At 37.7% G+C, this 19,950-nt stretch overlaps 1 protein-coding gene across 4 annotated transcripts in view; it reads right to left on the bottom strand.

The window, feature by feature from the left end:
• Positions 1–19,950, bottom strand: part of TMEM245 (transmembrane protein 245) — a 106,096-nt gene that overhangs the window by 57,454 nt on the left and 28,692 nt on the right. For 2 of the 4 annotated variants that reach the window (XM_015117134.3, XM_077968370.1), the window contains 5 exons: positions 18,660–18,893; positions 14,907–15,076; positions 13,743–13,766; positions 8,557–8,661; positions 1,248–1,330 (listed from right to left, as the gene is read on the bottom strand). In XM_015117134.3, the coding sequence (XP_014972620.1) occupies positions 1,248–1,330; positions 8,557–8,661; positions 13,743–13,766; positions 14,907–15,076; positions 18,660–18,893 (616 nt within the window). The remainder of the gene's footprint in view (positions 1–1,247; positions 1,331–8,556; positions 8,662–13,742; positions 13,767–14,906; positions 15,077–18,659; positions 18,894–19,950) is intronic. The other 2 variants (XM_077968369.1, XM_077968371.1) reach the window with 1 other exon arrangement.

Raw genomic sequence — 19,950 nt, 5'->3', positions numbered from 1 at the left:
CCAGCACTTTGGGAGGCCGAGACGGGCGGATCACGAGGTCAGGAGATCGAGACCATCCTGGCTAACACGGTGAAACCCTGTCTCTACTAAAAAAATACAAAAAACTAGCCGGGCGAGGTGGCGGGCGCCTGTAGTCCCAGCTACTCGGGAGGCTGAGGCAGGAGAATGGCGCAAACCCGGGAGGCGGAGCTTGCAGTGAGCTGAGATCCGGCCACTGCACTCCAGCCTGGGCGACAGAGCGAGACTCCATCTCAAAAAAAAAAAAAAAAAAAAAAAAAGAATTATAAAACTGGGCATGGTAGTATACACCTGTAGTCCCAGCTACTCCAGAGGCTAAAGCAGGAGAACTGCTTGAGCCCAGGAGTTCAAGATCAGCCTGGACAACATGGTGAGACCTCATTTCTTAAAAATAAATAAATAAATAAATAAATAACAAATTTAAAAATTATAGAGAAAGTTGAGGAGTTGCAGTTTCCACGTTATAGTGGAAACTTTCCTTCAGTTGATCGGGAGCAGTGGTTATAAATGACTCTGCCACTGGGGGATTATCATCTCAAGTTCCTTACCCTTTGATCTTGTTTCCTCATGTGTAAAATGGGGAAAATCTCTTCAATCTATCTCACACAGTCACTGTGAGGAACAAATGACATAAGATAGATGAAACTGGCCGGGCACAGTGGCTCACGCCTGTAATCCCAGCACTTTGGGAGGCCGAGGTGGGCGGATCATGAGGTCAGGAGATCGAGACCACCTTGGCTAACATGGTGAAACCCCATCTTTACTAAAAATACAAAAAATTAGCCGGGCGTAGTGGCGGGCGCCTATAGTCCCAGCTACTTGGGAGGCTGAGGCAGGAGAATGGCATGAACCCAGGAGGCGGAGCTTGCAGTGAGCCGAGATCGCGCCACTGCACTCCAGCTTGGACAACAGAGCAAGACTCCGTCTCAAAAAAAAAAAAAAAAACAAAAAAAGATGAAAGTGCTTTGTAAATTATAAACATGCTGTAAACCTCAATTATAAAACATAAAGTATCATTTACCATAAATTGTACCTAAAATCCTGAGCACTTTCCTCCCACCCTCTGTATTATATGCCATTCTTCTGCAAAAATGACAATATTTGTCAAAGCTCTGGCAAACCCTATCTTTTATCTTCCAATGCAGCTGCATCAATGAAGGTCATTTCATACAAACAGATGGTGAAATTAGGTTATTCATCTCTGTTCTTTTTCAAAACAATATTCTTACTTTGCCCACTCAGGGTGATTTGCTAGAGTTTCATTAATCAAATTACTTGTGACTTCAATCATGTGTACACTCTCTTGATGTACCTGTATTACGGATAAAGAGAGAAAAGAATCTCAGTAAAAAATAAACCCAATTTAACATTTATTTTTCTACTTTATTATTGGAACAATGCTTTGAGAGCCAAATAAATACACATCTTTGCTTTAATTAATTTAGAAACATGCACCTCAAAGTTACTATACATTATATCTAATGATGCACTCTATGGGAAATAAAAGTACATGCTAGCTCCCTGTTCAACAAATGACTTAAGAAAAAATACATAGATATGTTCGAATACTTGACACATACATGTGCATACATTTCATTCACATGGATATATTGTATACATGTGTTTGTATATCTATGTAAGCAATACCAGCACTTTGTGAGCTAACAGGTTCGTCATGTAGAACCTGTTGACATGTGAGACAAACAGGCAAATAAGGAACTAAGGGTTTTTTTGGGTTTTTTTTTCAGCCCGATTCTCGCTCTGTCATCCAGGCTGGCTGGAGTGCAGTGGCACAATCTCGGCTCACTGCAACCTCCACCTCCCAGGTTCAAGCGATTCCCATGCCTCAGCCTCCTGAGTAGCTGGGATTACAGGCACTCGCCACCATGCCTGTCTAATTTTGTATTTTTAGTAGAAACAAGGTTTTGCCATGTTGACCAGGCTGGTCTTGAACTCCTGACCTCAAGCAATCCACCCACCTTGGCCTCCCAAAGTGCTGGGATTACAGGTGTGAACCACCGCACCCAGCTGCAACTAAGTAAGGTTTCTGAGTAAAAAAAGCCAACAGAAGCTGCACCTCTGAATTTACCTTGCCCAATAACCAACAAAATGAGGGGGATAAAATGGGAATTAACCAGTTGAAAAAAATTTTTTTTCACCCAGGACATCCAAACAAGGAAAGAAACATAATCTGATACAATTTGGCACTCAGCCATCAGGTAAAGAAACAAAACATTCTGGAGCACAACAGAGAGCGTAACAGCTCACTTCTAAACTGACCCCATCACCCAGGAGCCACACAGGTGAGCTGACAAATATATTACAACTCACCGGTAACAGGGAGAAAAGAAGCCACATCCTTATCCTTTTCTGATGACAGAGGGAAAGAAAGTGTAATGAGGGAGAAAAGAACAAATCAGAGGAAAGAGATCAAAGTCCCCCACCCATACCCACCCCTCATCTCTGTCCCTTTCTGCAGTGAAAGTTCCACAGAATGCAAGGAATTGAGCGAGACAGTACAAAGATTGACGGTATTTTTCCATGGGCATGGGTATGAGATTAACCAAGTAGCAAAATCACTAGGGCAAGTCACATACCAACCCAGAACAGACCAGAGTCTAGATATCCTAACAAAGATACATAGCCAGCTAAGCCATCAAGTGATACCACTTCCAATTCTATCAGGCCCCAGAAAAGTAGCAAGAACACAGAATACAAACTGTACCAAGAAGGGGAAAAGAAACTGATTTCAGACACAATGAAGAGATAATCAACTCAGATGCAACGCCTAAAATACAGCCAGAATGAATAAGGCCTGATATGTTCTTGTGAGGACTTAGGCTAGCATTTTGTGGGATATGGAAAACGAGATGGCTGTAAACTAGGGGATATAATCTTACTTAGATGTTTAAAGTAAGTTTGGACGCTGTGTTGAAAACACACTAAATGAGGCTAAGGAACAATTCAAGAGAGAACAGGGATAGCTTTGAGCAGGGCAGTAGCGGTACTGAAAAAGAAGTGACTGGATTTGAGAGCTATCTTACATTAACCAACTGTTGGATGTTAAACGGGTTTTACATTCCCGAAATAAACCTCACATAGATACATTTTCCTTTTTACATATTGCAGGATTTAATCTGTTAACGTTTTGTTAAGAATTTTTGTGTCTATTTATAAGGGATATTGGTCTGCAGTTTCCCTTCTGTAAATGCCTTTGACTTTGGTTATCTGGGCAATACTAGCCTCATAAAATGAGCTGGCAAGTGTTACTTCTTTGCTAACTGAACAACATTGTGTAGAACAGGCAGTATTTCTTCACTACATGTTTGATAAAACTCAACAGTGAAACCATCTGGGCCTGAGTGCTTCTTGGTAGGAAGATTTTCAAACACTAATTCAATTTCTTGTCCTCATAGTGGGCTACAATTTTTCTATTTCTTCTTGAGTCTGTTCCATTCCTTCTCTACAAGGAATTTCTCCATTTAATGTTATCAAACTTGTTGGCATAAAGTTGTTCACAATATTCCCTTATCTTTTTAAGATCCGTGAGATATGCAGAGATGTTTCCTCTTTTGTACTTGATATTGGTAATTTGTATCTTCTTTCCTTTTTTCTTCATCAGTCTGGCTAAAAATTTGTCAATTTTATTGGTGTTTTTCAAAGAACCAGCTTTTGAGTTAAAATGTTTACTATTGTATCTCCATTTCAAATTTCCTTCATCTACACTGGACCCTTATTTCCTTCCTTTCATTTACTTTGGATTAATTTGCTATTATTTGCTAGCTTCTGAAGGTGGAAACTTAGGTCACTGATTTTCCTTTTTCAAATATAAGCATTTAATGCCATAAATTTCCAACAAGACACTGCTTCAGCTTCATCCCACAACTTTTGATACACAGCGACTTTTCTTCCATTTTAAAATCTTCTAATTTCCTTCGAAATTTATTCGATTCACAGGTTTAGAAGTATGCTGCTTAATTTCTAAATATTTGGACATTTCCTAAATTTCTATTACTGATTTCTAATTTAATTCTGTGTCAGGAAATGCTTCATTTTTTCTTTTTTTGTTTAAGACAGTGATCTCTGTCACTCAGCCTGGAGTGCACTGGCACAATCACGGCTCACTGCAGCCTCCACCTCCCAGGCTCAAACAATCTTCCCACCTCAGCCTCCTAAGTAGCTGGGACTACAGGCATGTACCACAATGCCCACCTGATTTTTTAAACATAAGGGTCTCCTTATGTTGCCCAGGCTGGTCTCAAACTCCTGGGCTCAAGCAATCCTCCTGCCTCAGCCTCCCAGGTAGCTGAGATAACAGGTGTGTACCACTGTGCCTTGCCTAATACTTCCAAATGTATTGAACATACTGTTTATTCTGGTGAGTATCCCATGTTTTCTTGAAAAGAACGTAATTTCGAATTGTTAATTAGGTCAAGTTGACTGACCGCATTTTTTGGTGTGTGTTTTGTTTTTGTTTTTGCTTTCTTTTGAGACAAAATCTTGCCTGTCATCCAGACTGAGGTGCAGTGACACGATCACAGCTCACTGCAGCCTCAACCTCCCGGGATCAAGCAATCCTCCCACCTCAGCCTCTCAAGTAGCTGGGACTATAGGCTTAAGCCACCAAGCCCAACTAATTTTTTCTATTCTTTATAGAGATGGGATTTTGTCACGTTGCCTAGGTTGGTCTTAAAACTCCTGGAGTCAAGGGATCCACCTGCCTCATCTTCCCGAAGTCCTGGGATTACAGGCATAAGCCACCACACCCAGCTGACTCACAGGATTTTAAGGCTTCTAAATATCCTTATAATTTTCTAACTACTTATTCCCTCAATTATTGCAAGGAGTATTGAATCCTGAACTATAATCATAGATTTATTTCTCCTCTTAATTCTGAATGTTTGATTTCATGTATTTTAGAGCTCCGCTGTTAGGAGCATATACATTTATAACTGTTATCTTATGGTAATATTAACTCTTATCCATATGAAAAGTCCTTAATTTGCCTCTAGTAGTATTTCTTTTTGACATCTATTTTGTCTGATAATATATAATCAACTGCACGTATTTTCTGTGGACAGTTTACAGTGTATGCTTTTTAATCTTTTTACTATCAACCTTCCTGTGACTTTGAATTTAAAGTGTGTCTCTAACAGATACCAAAAGCAAGTTGGAACTTGCATTTTTTTTTTTTTTTTTTTTTGAGATGGAGTCTCGCTCTGTCACCCAGGCTGGAGTGCAGTGGCCGGATCTCAGCTCACTGCAAGCTCCGCCTCCCAGGTTCCCGCCATTCTCCTGCCTCAGCCTCCCGAGTAGCTGGGACTACAGGAGTAGCTGGGACTACAGGCGCCCGCCACCTCGCCTGGCTAGTTTTTTGTATTTTTTAGTAGAGACAGGGTTTCACCATGTTAGCCAGGATGGTCTCGATCTCCTGACCTCGTGATCCACCCGTCTCGGCCTCCCAAAGTGCTGGGATTACAGGCTTGAGCCACCGCGCCCAGCCGTAACTTGCATTTTATATTCAGTCTGACAATCTCTGCTTTTTGACTGTTTAGTTGCTTCTCATGTAACCTAAGTATTGTCATAACCAGGTTTAGGTCTGCCATTTTGCTACTTGCTTTCTATTTGTCCCATCTCTATTGGTCCTCTGTTCTTCCTGCACTGCCTTTTGTGTTCAACAAATTTTAGTATACCACTTTAGTTCCCCTAATCCTTAGGTTATTTATTGCCTGCTGTTTAACTTATCTAAATCTTATCTCAGCTTTTATCACAACCTACTTCCAGTTAATATTGACTTATATCCAGGAAAATATTTTAAGAACTTCACACCAGTACAGTTCCACTTTCCAGCCCTCTTCTTTGTGCTATGGTTTTATATATGCATAACTCATCTATATATGTTATAAAGGCCACATGAGTGTTTCTGTTTTTCTTTAAATAGTCATATTTGTTTAAATAAACTAAAAGAAGACAGGAGAAAATATAACCCACATATTTTCCAAGTGCTTTCATTCCTTTCTTTGGATCCAGATTATTTTTGGAGTCATTTATCTTCACCCCAAAGGAATTCTGTTAGCTTTCCATATAAGTGCAGGTCTGCTATCAAAAAATTCAGTATCTGTTTATCTAGAAATGTTTTCATTTTGCCTTTACTTTGAAAGAACAGTTTCACTGACTATAAAAGTATTGTCTGACAGAGATTTCTCCCTATGACTTTAAATATGTTACTCCAATGTCTTTTAGTCTTTGCTGTTTATTAAGAGAATTAAGTCACTAAATGTATTGTTCCCCTGTTTGTGATGTGTAATTTTTCTCTTGCTTCCTTCCAGATTTTCTTTTTATCTTTGTCTTTCGGCAGTTTGACTATGATGTAGCTAGGTATGGTTTTGTGTTTGCATATGCTTATTCTACTGAAGGTTTGTTGAACTTCTTGGATCTGTTAATGTTTTTCACCAAACATGGGAAATTTTTTAGCAATATCTCTTCAAATAATTTTTTCTATCTTTTTCTCTTCCTCTTCTCATCTTCTAGGATACCTATTACATGTCTGCTAGAACGTCTGACATTGCCCCACAGGTGTCTGAGGCTCTGCTCATCTCCAGTTGGACCTGACACCAAAAGCACAGGCAACAACCAAAAGCAAAGGCAAAAACTGACAAATGAAGCTACATTAAACCTAAACACATCCGTGCATCGAAGAACACTTCCTTCAAGAAAAGCTGCAGGTTTTGCTGCCCATGTGAGAACGCCACCTGTTTTTACCTGTAAAGAAAAGGTATCTGTTTTCACTAGCTACAGTAGCAGCTTTTCATCAATGGAAGATCTCCTGGTTGCCTACCTGGTCATTTTCTAATGCTTTTAAATGGTGTTTTAAATAATTTCATGCTGTTTTATTCTTGATTTCTGTGAAAAGGAATTACCTGACATCCTCACCCTGCTATTATCCCAGGACATATTAGTAAAGAGGAGCCAAAAAGGATTTTCTGGCAAACTAGATGTGGATACAAAACAAAGACAGTAGTCAAAGATGATCCTGAGACTTTTCATTTGAGCAAGCAGAAAGAATGGAGTTGTCACTGAACACTATGAGAAGAACAGACAAGCGGAGGAAGGTCTGGAATTCAGTCTCTGACACGTTACATTTGAGATGTCTATTAAACATTCAAGTAGATACTGTCATGAATGTTTCAGAGAATGACAGCTTTCTCGGCCGGGAGAATGAATTAGATAACCAACAAGGTTCCCTCAAAAACTCAGTTTGGATGAATTCTACACCCAGAAAGAAATGGTTCAGTAATACTTGTTATCAAAGTTCAGAGAAGCAAAAGCTCACTGAAGCAGGGGATGAACAAAGAAAAAAGACTTAAAAGATAAAACTGAGATGGCCAGGCAAAAGATGCTACGCAAAGGGACAAAGAAGGAAAAGTAGAATAGAAGTGTAGGAGAGAGGAGAAAGGAAAATGAAAGACCATACTAATGAAAGCTTTCTCTAATGAAGAACTGGAATGTAAGATTACACAGTACCAGGCTTAAGCAAAATATGACAAAAACAAAGCCTCTAAATAAGTCTGCACAGTATATATACAAGACTATACATAATTAATACCCAAGGAACACACAGAAACTATACATAGACTGACACAGAAGTACAAGAAGAGGAGGCTTTCAGAAGCAAATGATAAGATAGCTTGAGGGTGTACTGAAGATGACACTAAGAATAGGACTTCCAAGCGGAGATGCCACTTAAGAAATAATGCAGTTCTTTAGCAAACTGGTTAATTAGATTATCAATTATAGTTACCAACAGGTCTCTATGGGACTAAAGGAATAAAAAAAAATTTGGATCCATGATTTCACATAAGCTTCACTAATTCCTTGAAAACAACATACCAAAATCTGGGTTGTAGAGTTCGATACGGTTCAGATAAAATAAAGATTAAAATGTACTATAAAAGTGGGAGGAAAAAAACTTGTCAGGCTTGATAAGCCTAAAAAAAATAGTAAGAGATATCACTATAAAGATAACATTTTAGGTGTGCTTTACAGAATAATTTTCTTTGATGAGATGGAAATGGGGAAAGGAACTGTAAGCTGGAAGGACCTGGGAAGTGAGAAATAAAGGTGCTATGGTATATATCAGAAGAAGGATCAATGAGACAAGGATGGAATGTGCTAATCAGCAAATTCTGATCTAGTGAAGAGTACTAACCAGATTAGAATTCATGAGACCAGATCCTAATTCTTCTATTAAAAAAAAAGAAAGCGCCACTTGTTCTTCATTATCTCATTTTTTTTCATTTGTATTTCCTCCCAAGGGTTTTGATAAAATAAAAATGCATGTAAAAGAGTTCTGAAAAGAAAAACACTAGGCAAATTCATGGCAAAATTAGTAATATACAAATCATAAATCCTTTAGCTAGTATATATACTTGTAAGTCAAGTTAACATTTTCCATGCTGCTTCTGCTAGCTTTTTATCCAGACTACAATTCTAACAATTAAGGGTTTATTAATGAGAATAATAATTATTGTACTCTACCTTTGCAGTCAGGAGCAGGGCTAAAAGAAGAGTTCCTATCACTAACAAAAATATGATGAAAATGCTAATTATTTTATCTAACATCTTCTCCAACCAGATGATCATCTGCACAAAAATGAAAAAGAGAATTACTTATCTTTAAAGTAGAACTTTAAAAATACAGATACTCAATTATCATAAAGACAAAACAGGATCTTCAGCATGGCAAAGCAAATTATGGCATAATAATTAAAGCAATAAAAGCTTTAAGCAACTTTAAAAACTTCACAGTACTCATTACTGCTGGTGTTACATAGTTTATTACTGTCATAGCTAAGAAAAAGGCAGTCGATCTCAACATAACCTTTATCTATATTCAAATTCTCAAACTGTAGGATATCTATGTTTCAAATTGTAATTTATAACCTGGTAAGTATTCTAAACAAAATATTGACAATCCATTAGCTGACCTAAAATCTCATGAAGCTGTATTATCAGTTTAACAAATATCCAAGACTTTAGCAAAAGTCTCTTATAATACAGGCATGGCCTAAAAAATACAGATAAAATTGGAGCAAATTAAAAGAGGAGTTGCATTCAAAATATTTTTTCCATTTGATATCATTAGAATTACAAAAGCAGTAACAAAGAAAATCGAATGTTAAGGCAATGATAAATAACAAAGATAACAGTTGCCCAAGGAGTGAGGGGTTGGGAGGTGAATGCACAATCAAGGAGGGGCACAAAACACGCTTCAGGTTAATTTGTTTTATTAAGGGGGGAGTCACCGATAGATAAATGGGTATTCTTTACATCTTTTTATGTTTGAAATATTTCATAATACATACTAAAATGCTTTTCAAAATCTGATATTCTACTTAAGTTTCTATTATTCTGAAAACATAAGCTTTATGACATGATTGTAATTGATATAAATTAATCAATACAGTAGCTGTTCCTTAATCAATAATTAAAATTGTGCTTTCCCTAAATGCTATCTGACATTGTCTTGCTATAACTTCCCTCATCTTTCACAACCACAAATAATCCTACATTTTAAACAACTTGTGTTTTCAGAATATATACTTGATAGATTGCTAGAATTCCTTTCATGCAAAGCTACCATCTAACATCTCAAAACTACATTTAACTAGATTAATAACTGCTGAAACACCACAATGCACCGCTCAACCCCAACGTGAGCAACAGCATTGCTTAATAAGTTATTCTTAATTTAGATCTGATTTATGCTCTCTAAACAGTGAATTAAACATCCAAAAGCAAAGAATGTTGGTTGAAAAAACAACATGACTTCTGCAGCATTTACTTTCACTTGACATTTATAAGCTTGTGCCCTCCTTATCTGTTTTTCATCAAGGACACTGTCACTAAGAGATCAACGCTAAAGTGAACTCAAAGATAAAAAGTTAATCTTTAATCTTGACAATTACAGCTTCAAACAGAAGAGTTAATTTTCAGTGCATGCTACCAAAGCATCAAAGACAATGCAGACTAAAAAAAAAGGAATAACAGGTTTCTAAGATATGGAAGGTCAGATGTCATATTCCGAAGTTAAATTCTAAAATCAATGAAACTGAAAACTTTCACAATTAGAAACCAACTGAAAAACTAGTTCCCAAGGCAGCTTCCTGAGGAAAGAGCTAGGTTTGTATCACTTCTCTTTGTATCTCCAAAATCTAAGCGCTTAGCATGTGGTAAGCATTCAATTACTATGTGTTTGAATAAGCAAGCATAAATAAAATAATTTCAAAATTAAGACTATATTTTTAACCACAAATTACAATTTCTGAAAATAATGTAGGAACCTCTATTTTTTTCAGAAAAGTCATATCCTGAAATGCATTTTTAAATGTAAATATCTATTTAGAAACATGTTTGAGTATTTTTAACATATAAAATTATATTCAAAAGAATATTCAAAAACATATTATGTACATTAACATTACAATATCAAATTTTTTAGTTTTAAGTTAGGGTAAAATTTTTCTAACACAAGCCATAAAGGTAGAAAAAAATTCACAGTCACCTAAATAAAAATGTATATCCAAAGGATGACAGTGAGGGTTGGATGTTTCATTGAAATTTAAAATAAACAAAATTATTTAAGATGCTCAAAAAAGAAGCTAAGAAGTTGTTTTCATCACATGTGGCCAGTTAAGTTAGCTGAGAACAGGGCAAGAAGGGAGACAGTAAGAGAGAGGAAAGAGTGGGAAAGAGAAACAGAGACTAAGACTTATTCAAGAATAAAAGGAAACAGAGAAAGTCAAGAGGAAAAAAAAAATGGGGATGGGAGGAGTTGGTACATAAAACTAAGGACCAAAAGAGGAAAAAAAGCAAAGAGGATAAAAAACTTAGGAGGAAAAGATGAACCAACTCCCTGAAAGACTGAATAGTACAAGACTCACAAAGAAACAGCAACTCGGAGAGAGGAGAGAAACAGAAAGAGAGGAAGCAATGGAGAAGGGGACCAAAGGCCAGAGGTGCTATCTCATGAGGCTGATCCTGTCCCACGTTCTGCTTTGGGCAAAGGAAACCAATCCACTTGCCCTCGCATAGAAATTACCAAGTCTCTAAATGTCCCCAATCTTTCCATGCTGAAAGACTGAGAAGTGACTTTAATTTTTAAAGTTTATTTTTCAAAAAGAGAAGAGAAATAATTTTAAAATGACACTCTGAATGTTTCAAATTAGAATGAAGGGCATGCGTTTTTTAAATTTAAGAGATGTCAGTAAATTTATAGTTACACCAAAAGGTACTCTAAAACTTTTACACTAACTGGCCTTATTTATCAAGCTATTAAGAGAGTATTCCACTACCGAGTTTTTCTTCTCTTTCATTATTCTGAGCCTACAGATTTTTCATTTTGCTTTGTTTTTAAACAAAATTCCACTTGAGTTTTAGTGCAAATAATCAATACTAAGAAATAAAACAAGGCCAGGTGCAGTGGCTCACGCCTATAATCCTAACACTTTGGGAGGCTGAGGCAGGCTGATCACTTGAGCTAAGGAGTTCAAGACCAGCCTGGGCAACATAGCAAAACCCCGTCTCTACTAAAAATACCAAAAAAAAAAAAAAAAAAAAAAAAAAAAGCCCCAGGCATGGTGGTGCACACCTGTGGTCCCAGCTACTTAGGAGGCTGACGTGGGAAGATTGCTTGAGCCTGGGAGGTGGAGGTTGTAGTGAGTCAAGATCACGTGACTGCACTCCAGCCTGGGTGACACAGCGAGATCCTGTCTCAAATTTAAAAACAAAAAAACAAAAAAGGAAAAGAAATAAAACAAATAACTCTGTGAGTTACATTTCAATTAACCTATGTATGCTCTCTCACCCTCTCTTCTCTCGAATTGGTTTCCTAATTCACTCCACTTGAAATTTCTACATACCAAAATTACCCAGTGCTGCAATTTTCTGACTTTGAGATGTGATGTAATATAATAAAATAGTTCTCAACTTATGTATGTCCTTTCTTGGAATATACCTACTCAAAATCTCAAGCAGTTACTCTATCTTTACACCAATGCTTTACTATGTTACATGGAATCATCAAAGGAAAGAAAAAAGGTACTTGATCTTAGAGATCTTTTAAAATTAACTCAATGATTCAGTTATGAATTTGGCTCACAAATTAGGTAATCTAGCTCATTTAGTCCACTGAAGGTTAAATCAAATTTAATCCAATGAATTTAGTTCTCCTTTCCCCATCTCTTGAGGGCAATTTCATTTCAATATAACACAAATTGAAGAAAAGTACAAAACCACCTACTTTGATCGCTTGAGCCCAGGAGTTCACAGTTGCAGTGAGCTTTCATTGTGCCACTGCACTCCAGCCTGAGCAACAGAGCAAGACCCTGTCTCTAAAAGATAATTGAAACAAATAAAAATTTTTTAGAAACCACCTTCTTTGGTCAAAATTTTAAAACGTGACTTATATTTGCACATCATTTGCCAAGGATTGAACTCGCTTACCCATACTAGTTTTATAGGGAATGGAGATATATATACAACCATGTGAGACTGTGGGAGTGTTTATTTTACATAATGCTTCTTTCCAACCCAAGTTTAAAACTTTAGGTATTGTAAAAAGTCTCCCCTCTCCTCCATTTCAACAGAAAAAAATGAAATCCTAACCCATCCAAAAGTCTCATTTTGATCTATTTTCAAGAAGTACCACATCTTTCTTAAGGCCTGATATAATATTTCCACAAAAGACATATATATAGAGAGAGTTTTATTATGTTTAAACACAACATATATAAATGATGTCATCTCTTGCTATCTGTCCTAGAGATTCATTGAAATTATCATTTTTTTAAGAAACAGGGTCTTGCTGTCACCCAGGCTGGAGTGCAATGGTGCAATTATTGCTCACTGCAACCTTGAATTTCTGGGCTCAAACAATCCTCCTGCCTCAGTCTCCTGGGTAGTTAGGACTACAAGTGTGTGCCACCATGCCTGGCTATTTGATTCATTAAAATTAATTTAAACATTACAATATGTGACTATATGTCAAGGTAGAACATTCCTAATATATCTGGATTAGCCTTTACTGAAGTTATTAAAACTGAATTATAATGCCATGCCAATCATGTGAAGCATTTACCATAGATACAACCTCATACCTTGGAGAAAATACAAAATTCGATGTCACAGGTCATGACTACAATCTGTTTTAAGTTAAAAATAAATTCTGAAATACTAGTTATTTTAAAAAAAGACAACATATAAAATTATCTGCCAAGGAAACCATACAAATAATTCACAGATTTGTCTTTTTTAAAAATTCCTGTGTCTTTTATAGAAAAAGTAGCAAACAGAGAGTTCTCTCTTGCCCTTACAATAACTATTGCCTAACGTGTTTTCACACATCAAAGGAGACTAGAATGTCAGGCTAAGCCACATTTACATAACTGAAAAGGAATGAAAATCATTTACAGTGGACAAAAGGACTAGGAGACAGAACTTCTTACACTTGAGCAAGGAGATGCCATCCATATCATAGACAGCCTTTGCTGAGTTTTTAGCAAATTATACTGTGATAGTATTCATGCTTCACGACCTTCCATAGCTTATAATTAAAACTTGAAAACAAAAACTTAGTTTGACACATGGACAGAAACAGTGAGAAAGGCGATACGGGGGCATTACAGAATTCAATAGTAAAAACCAACATCTGGATGTTCATTTACCTTCTTATTTAGCCAGTGCCAGAGCTTGAGGATAGTGGGTAAGGTGAGAAAGAGAAGATAAGAACAGTGGAATATCATTAGAGAATGCAATCACAGTATGAAAAGAAAAGAAAAGGAAAGCATGAGAAGGTAACTGTCCCAGACAAAGGAAAAACTAGGGATGGAAAAACTAACACAATAAAGTTTTAAAATCAAGAGAATTTTAAGATATATAATGATTGAAATGATAACCACATCTTTGTTGGGAATCCAACAATTAAAAATACATAAAATAACCTGCATGCCCATAGGCTTAGTGTCTCCATGCCTTTGCACTGCTCCGCCTGCTTGCCCTTCCGGCCATGTCTACCTAAGAAACTCCCACCTGTGCTTCAAAACTTGCTCCAGGATCATTTCCTCCGCTGCCGTTCCCTTTCTCATACCCTATTAACAGTGAGTCATTTCTTGCTCAGTGCTGCCACTGTATCCTGTACACACTTTTCCTACATAAATTCCTAATACTTACATAGAGCTTACTGTGTACCAGGCAATGATCTAGGGATTTTACATATATTACCTCATTTAACCCTTACCACCACTCTAGGAGGTAGGTTCTATTGTACCTATTTTACTGGTATGGAAACCAAAGCACAGAAAGGTTAGGAAAGTTAATGGATTCATAGTCCATGCTCTTTAACCACTAAGGCTCCAAATCTAACCACCATCTCTGAATTTTTATGAATTGCTGTCTTTCCCCAACAAACAAGGCTTCTGTATCTGGTTTTCCAGGATTCATCTGATTTTCCATAGGACTTAATATAGTATCTGACATATGGGAATTACTCCAAAAATACTCACTAAACTGAGCCACTGCCTAGCTACATAATTTTAGGCAAGTCGCTTAACCTCTCTGGATTTCAATTTGGTCCTAATATAATAAGGGAATTTAATCAGAAGATCCATTTCTCCCATTTTTATGAGGAAAAAATACTTACACAAGCCTTATTTAAAGTAAACCCATCTTATCCTTGTGTAAACCATAATTTTAAACGTTAAACTTTCATCATAGAATTAGATATTACACGTGTTATCAACAGTTACAATATAAACACATGGAATGGAAGATTTCAAACCATGAAATATATTAACTCCATTAAGACAGCCCAAGTCCTTAAAATACAATACCTTGCTATCAACTTTTAATAAGAATTTTCCAAGCCCGACAATGGGCCAAGGTGCGAGAGCCCCCTGCCGCTCCTTCAGGAAGCTTTCTGTAACACCCCACCACACATGGTAGTGTTTCTCCAGGAAGTCCACAACTCCAAAGTGAATGACAAGCTTTTTGAGTATCCAGACTAAAAAAAGGTAAAAAATACAAATATAAACATTATAGATATACATTAACAAGTTGTAACATGAAAAGGTTCCTTAATTTCACATGACCTTTCTAAAATAGTAAAACTAGTATTAAAAAGAAGATCAATGTTAAAATGCAGGGTAGGACTCAAACTATTCCACACAGATGGAACTGGACAATGTAACTTTTCAAACCATCCCCAACTGCCTATATATTATCTTCTTCATGAAGTCTGAATCCTTGAAGAGTCTGGGATTATGTTATGGCCCATATAAACATAAGATACTCTTATTGTGAAGATTTCAGTGACTATAATTCTGGCCCCTCACATATTTTCCCCCTTCCTGAGTAAAGAATACAAAACCCTGACGTTTCCTCATCTCCTTGGCTTTTCAAATTTTCTTGTTTTCCTTGGTTGCTCGTTATTTAGTGACCAGAAAAGCATAAGGTATTCCATACGCATCATGATTTTGTACCACTGCAGAGCAATGTTGTTCCTATTTCCCCATTTGATGCTGCTCTCAACATCTGAACAGATGCCAGGGTTCAATAGAGAAGCAAGCTGAGTACTAGCAGGGCTGCGACAAATGGCCCAAGGCTGTGCACTGCAACTTCAGTGGGGACCACTCTCAGACCACACCATCTCCTCCTGGAGTTGGGCAGTGAAGTGGCCTTCAAGCAGAGGTTAAGCTTCCTATTAGAAGCCAATTAAGAAGGTGGTAGGGCCAGAAGGAAGTGTTACTCAACTGTGAGGCTTGCCTTGAAGTTTGGACCCTGGATCTCAATCAGTATATAATTTCTCTAACTCTAGAAATTTGTGTTCATAGCTCTGGCCTTATAACCTAAAGGTTCACAATTTGCTGTTTTGAACCATGAGCTCAGTGTTACACACAAGTTCCACAATTTCTTTACTACCATTTTTAAATCCCTAAAAAAGTCCTAGAAGAGCTCCTATAGTTTCACTAAGTCCAGGTAATTACAAGCTGTAGAAAAGCTTTTAGGGGCCACATTATTCACAGCCTGCTCTCCCAAGATCATGTCAAATTCCTATGGTGACCAGAAGATGAAGCTACAACTAAGAGAAATGAAATTCCTGCTAACAAACTTTAAGGAAAAGAGAGTTGCAACAGCATCTGACAGAGTTTGCCAGCAGAGTAAAATCATCTGGAAAAAAACAAAGTATGGAACAATCTAGAAGAGCAATTTAAACTGCTCCACTCAGTTTAACAGGAAGCATGGCGATGGTATCTGCTCTCTGACTTGCTTAATTAAAGCTGTATCTTATTCGAACTGCCTAACAGAAGTTGTTTGAGGACACAAGAACCAGATATAGGCCGGGCACGGTGGCTCACACCTGTAGTCCCAGCACTTTGGGAAGCCAAGGTGGGAGGATTGCTTGAGTTCAAGAGTTTGAGACCAGCCTGAGCAACATGGCAAACTACAAAAAATACAAAAAACACAGCCAGTGGTGGCCAGGTGCAGTGGCTCACACCTGTAATCCCAGCACTTTGGGAGGTTGAGGTGGGCGGATCACGAGGTCAGGAGATCAAGACCATCCTGGCTAACACAGCGAAACCCCGTCTCTACTAAAAATACAAAAAATTAGCCAGGCGTGGTGGTGGGCGCCTCTAGTCCCAGCTACTTGGGAGGCTGAGGCAGGAGAATGGCGTGAACCTGGGAGGCGGAGCTTGCAATAAGCCGAGATCGCATCACTGCACTCCCACCTGGGCAACAGAGCAAGACTCTGTCTCAAAAAAAAAAAAAAAAAAGCCAGTGGCACGCACCTGTAGCCTCAGCTATCTGGTGGGGGACTGAGGCAGGAGGATCACTTGAGCCTGAGAGATCAAGGCTGTGGTGACTGAGTGACAAAGTGAGACCCTATCTCAAAAAAAAAAAAAAAAAAAAAAAACAGATACACACTTCAACCATTTATATTGTATGCTCCCTGAGGACAGGCACTACTATACTGTGCTCTGGTCATAATAAATGTTAAAAAAATAATGCCTATTCAATTAACTATCCAATTTAGTGAGGAAAAATAAAAATAAGTGATGAAAACTAATGATCTAGAAGGTAAATGCGCCAATAAGTTTAGACTTTTAGACTACGGTGGAGAATAGCTTTCAAAAATCAGATTACGTTTTAATCAATATGAAAAACCCTGACATAGGAAATAAGGGGTAATCAAATGTAGGAGGTACCCAGATGGCAAAATCCACAGCAGCCATTGAGGACTCAATGAATTTGGCACAAAATATGGCTGCCGCAAGAGGAAAGCCCAAATAATCAGGAAAGTATTAGGTAAAAGATGTTTCTACAACGCACCTGTCAGAGAAAACTCTTCTTTATCTAGTCTTAGAAGAAAGACAGTTTTAGACAGAATTAAAACTGGTGGGCCTTAAATTACCACAGCATTAAGATACAAAGACCTGATTTCATGGATTATGGAAAATCAGGATTCCATTTTGATGTAATACATATAATATATACATACATGTAATTTAATTTTTCTGTCAAACAAATCACAAGACTTTACATACATATATTTCTCAAAACCTACATTTCCTTTGAATTAAAAAGGCAAGGTAAAATGTGCTTCCCTAAGAGTAGCTCTCAAAAATCATTCAATCTCAGCTGGGTGCAGTGGCTCACTCCTGTAATGCCAGCACTTTGGGAGGCGGAGGTGAGCAGATGACTTGAGGTAAGGATTCGAGACCGGCCTGGCCAACATGGTGAAATCCCATCACTACTAAAAATACAAAAAATTAGCCAGAGGAGGTGGCGCGTGCCTGTAGTCCCAGAAACTGAGGAGGCTGAGGTGGGAGAATCATTTGAACCCAGGAGGCGGAAGCTGCAGTGAGCCGAGATCGCGCCACCGCAATTCAACCTGGGTGACAGAGCGAGACTCCATCTCAAAAAAAAAAGAAAAAAAAATCATTCGATCTTCAAATTCCAAAACACAGATGATTGTTAACATTCTCCTCCACAGAATCATGGATGGCTAATCAGTCAAATCTCTACATGGAGCTATTAATCTCAAATACTACATGAAACTGTAAGAGGCTAAACACATTTTCTGAGCTTAAAAGTGAAATATTGGCTGGGCGCAGTGGCTCACGCCTATAATCTCAGCACTTTGGGAGGCAGAGGTGGGCAGATCATGAGGTCAGGAGATCGAGACCATCCTGGCTAACATGGTGAAACCCTGTCTCTACCAAAAACAAAAAAAATTAGCTGGGGATGGTGGCGGGCACCTATAGTCCCAGCTACTTGAGAGGCTGAGGCAGGAGAATGGCGTGAACCTGGGAGGCGGAGCTTGCAGTGAGCCAAGATCACGCCGCTGCACTTCCACCCTGTGTGAGACTCGGTCTCAAAAACAGAAAAAAGAAAAAAAAAGTGAAATATTAAAGATGCATCAAAATAATAAATTAACAAAATGGTGTTTACTATTTAAATGCAAACGTAAGACTGTTTTACTTTGCAAGACAGTAAATTTATCTCAAATATTAAAATCCAAAAGTAAAAAAAGAAGAAAAAAATCTTCAAAGACAAGACAAGATAGTACTTAACCAGATAACAACCTGCAATCGGCACTGGCAGCAACTGTACAATCCACAGGTTCAACCAGATCTGCACGACGACAATGGCCCAAACCAGAGAAACGAAGTAGATGTCACTAGTTTTCTTCTTTCTAAGAAATGTTCCTATTTCAGGCCTTCGTCTGCCCAGAGTGGGTGAAGGGGAAGTGGGTGAAGGGGAGGAGGGTGAAGGGGAGGTGGACAACGTTGGAGGGGATTCTCCCCTGTCCAATGCTTCTGAAAAGGGAAAGAAAAACACCACACACCGTATTAGTCCACATGAGGAAATGGGATACAGAGCCACTCGTTAGGCTAGCCTGTTTCAGGCCTTCAAAATGTGCTGATATGGTATGATTACATTGGGTTAAAAAAGACAAAATTATTTGGACCCATGTTTGCATATGCACTGAAAAACGTGGAGAATCACAATGCCAACAGAGCTTGAATCTAGAAGAGTAAGTTAGTTGGTGATAGAATTGGGAGTCATTAAAACAAAATACATGACAAAGTAGCTGAGAATTATAATTATCCCATAAAACTTATTCAAACTATTTAAAGAAACAAATGCTAACATATACTAGAAATTCTATATTTAAAAATCCCTCTTCTTTTAATAGAACTTTAGATTAGATGTATTTATAACCGTTTCTGACACAAGAAGACTTTTCAGTGTTATTTCACCTAAAATGGAACGAACTGATCTTACAAGAACCCAGGGCTTTCAAACAGATAGAAGATATAAAACATGAGTGAGATACAAAAACAGTGACAGATTTCTCGGGTGAGGATTTTCAAATAAAGGAAACCATACTGGATTATTTCACATAAGACACCATTTCCTAACAATACAACCACCATGTTACGTTTTACTATAGGGTGTTATTATTTCTATTTCCTAGTTTTAATAAGATATACCACATACATCAGAAATTACATAACTCCTAAAGCAGTATTACTCTATATATACTATAATAATGAAAATTATTAAGATCCTAAAACTTGCATTTTGCCTTTCATTAGAAAAAAATGTTAATTACAATAAAGTATGTCATGTTGAACATGTGGATTGTTAATTACAAAAGTATCATATGTCAGAAAGTCTAGAAAAAAGAGAAAAGAAATAAGAACTCCCATAATCCCAACCTCACATTTTCCCCCTGGTCTTTTACTTAGTCGTAGCATGTTCTACTTATCCTTTCTCATTCTTTCTCTTCAGCTGAACGTCAGCTCCACCAGAGCTAAGACCTTGTCTATTTTGTTCTCCCTCCACTGAATTCCTGGCACATACAATAGT

Source organism: Macaca mulatta, chromosome 15, assembly GCF_049350105.2.
Source record: "Macaca mulatta isolate MMU2019108-1 chromosome 15, T2T-MMU8v2.0, whole genome shotgun sequence".
Lineage (NCBI taxonomy): Eukaryota > Metazoa > Chordata > Mammalia > Primates > Cercopithecidae > Macaca > Macaca mulatta.
This window is presented reverse-complemented; position numbering and strand designations above follow the sequence as displayed.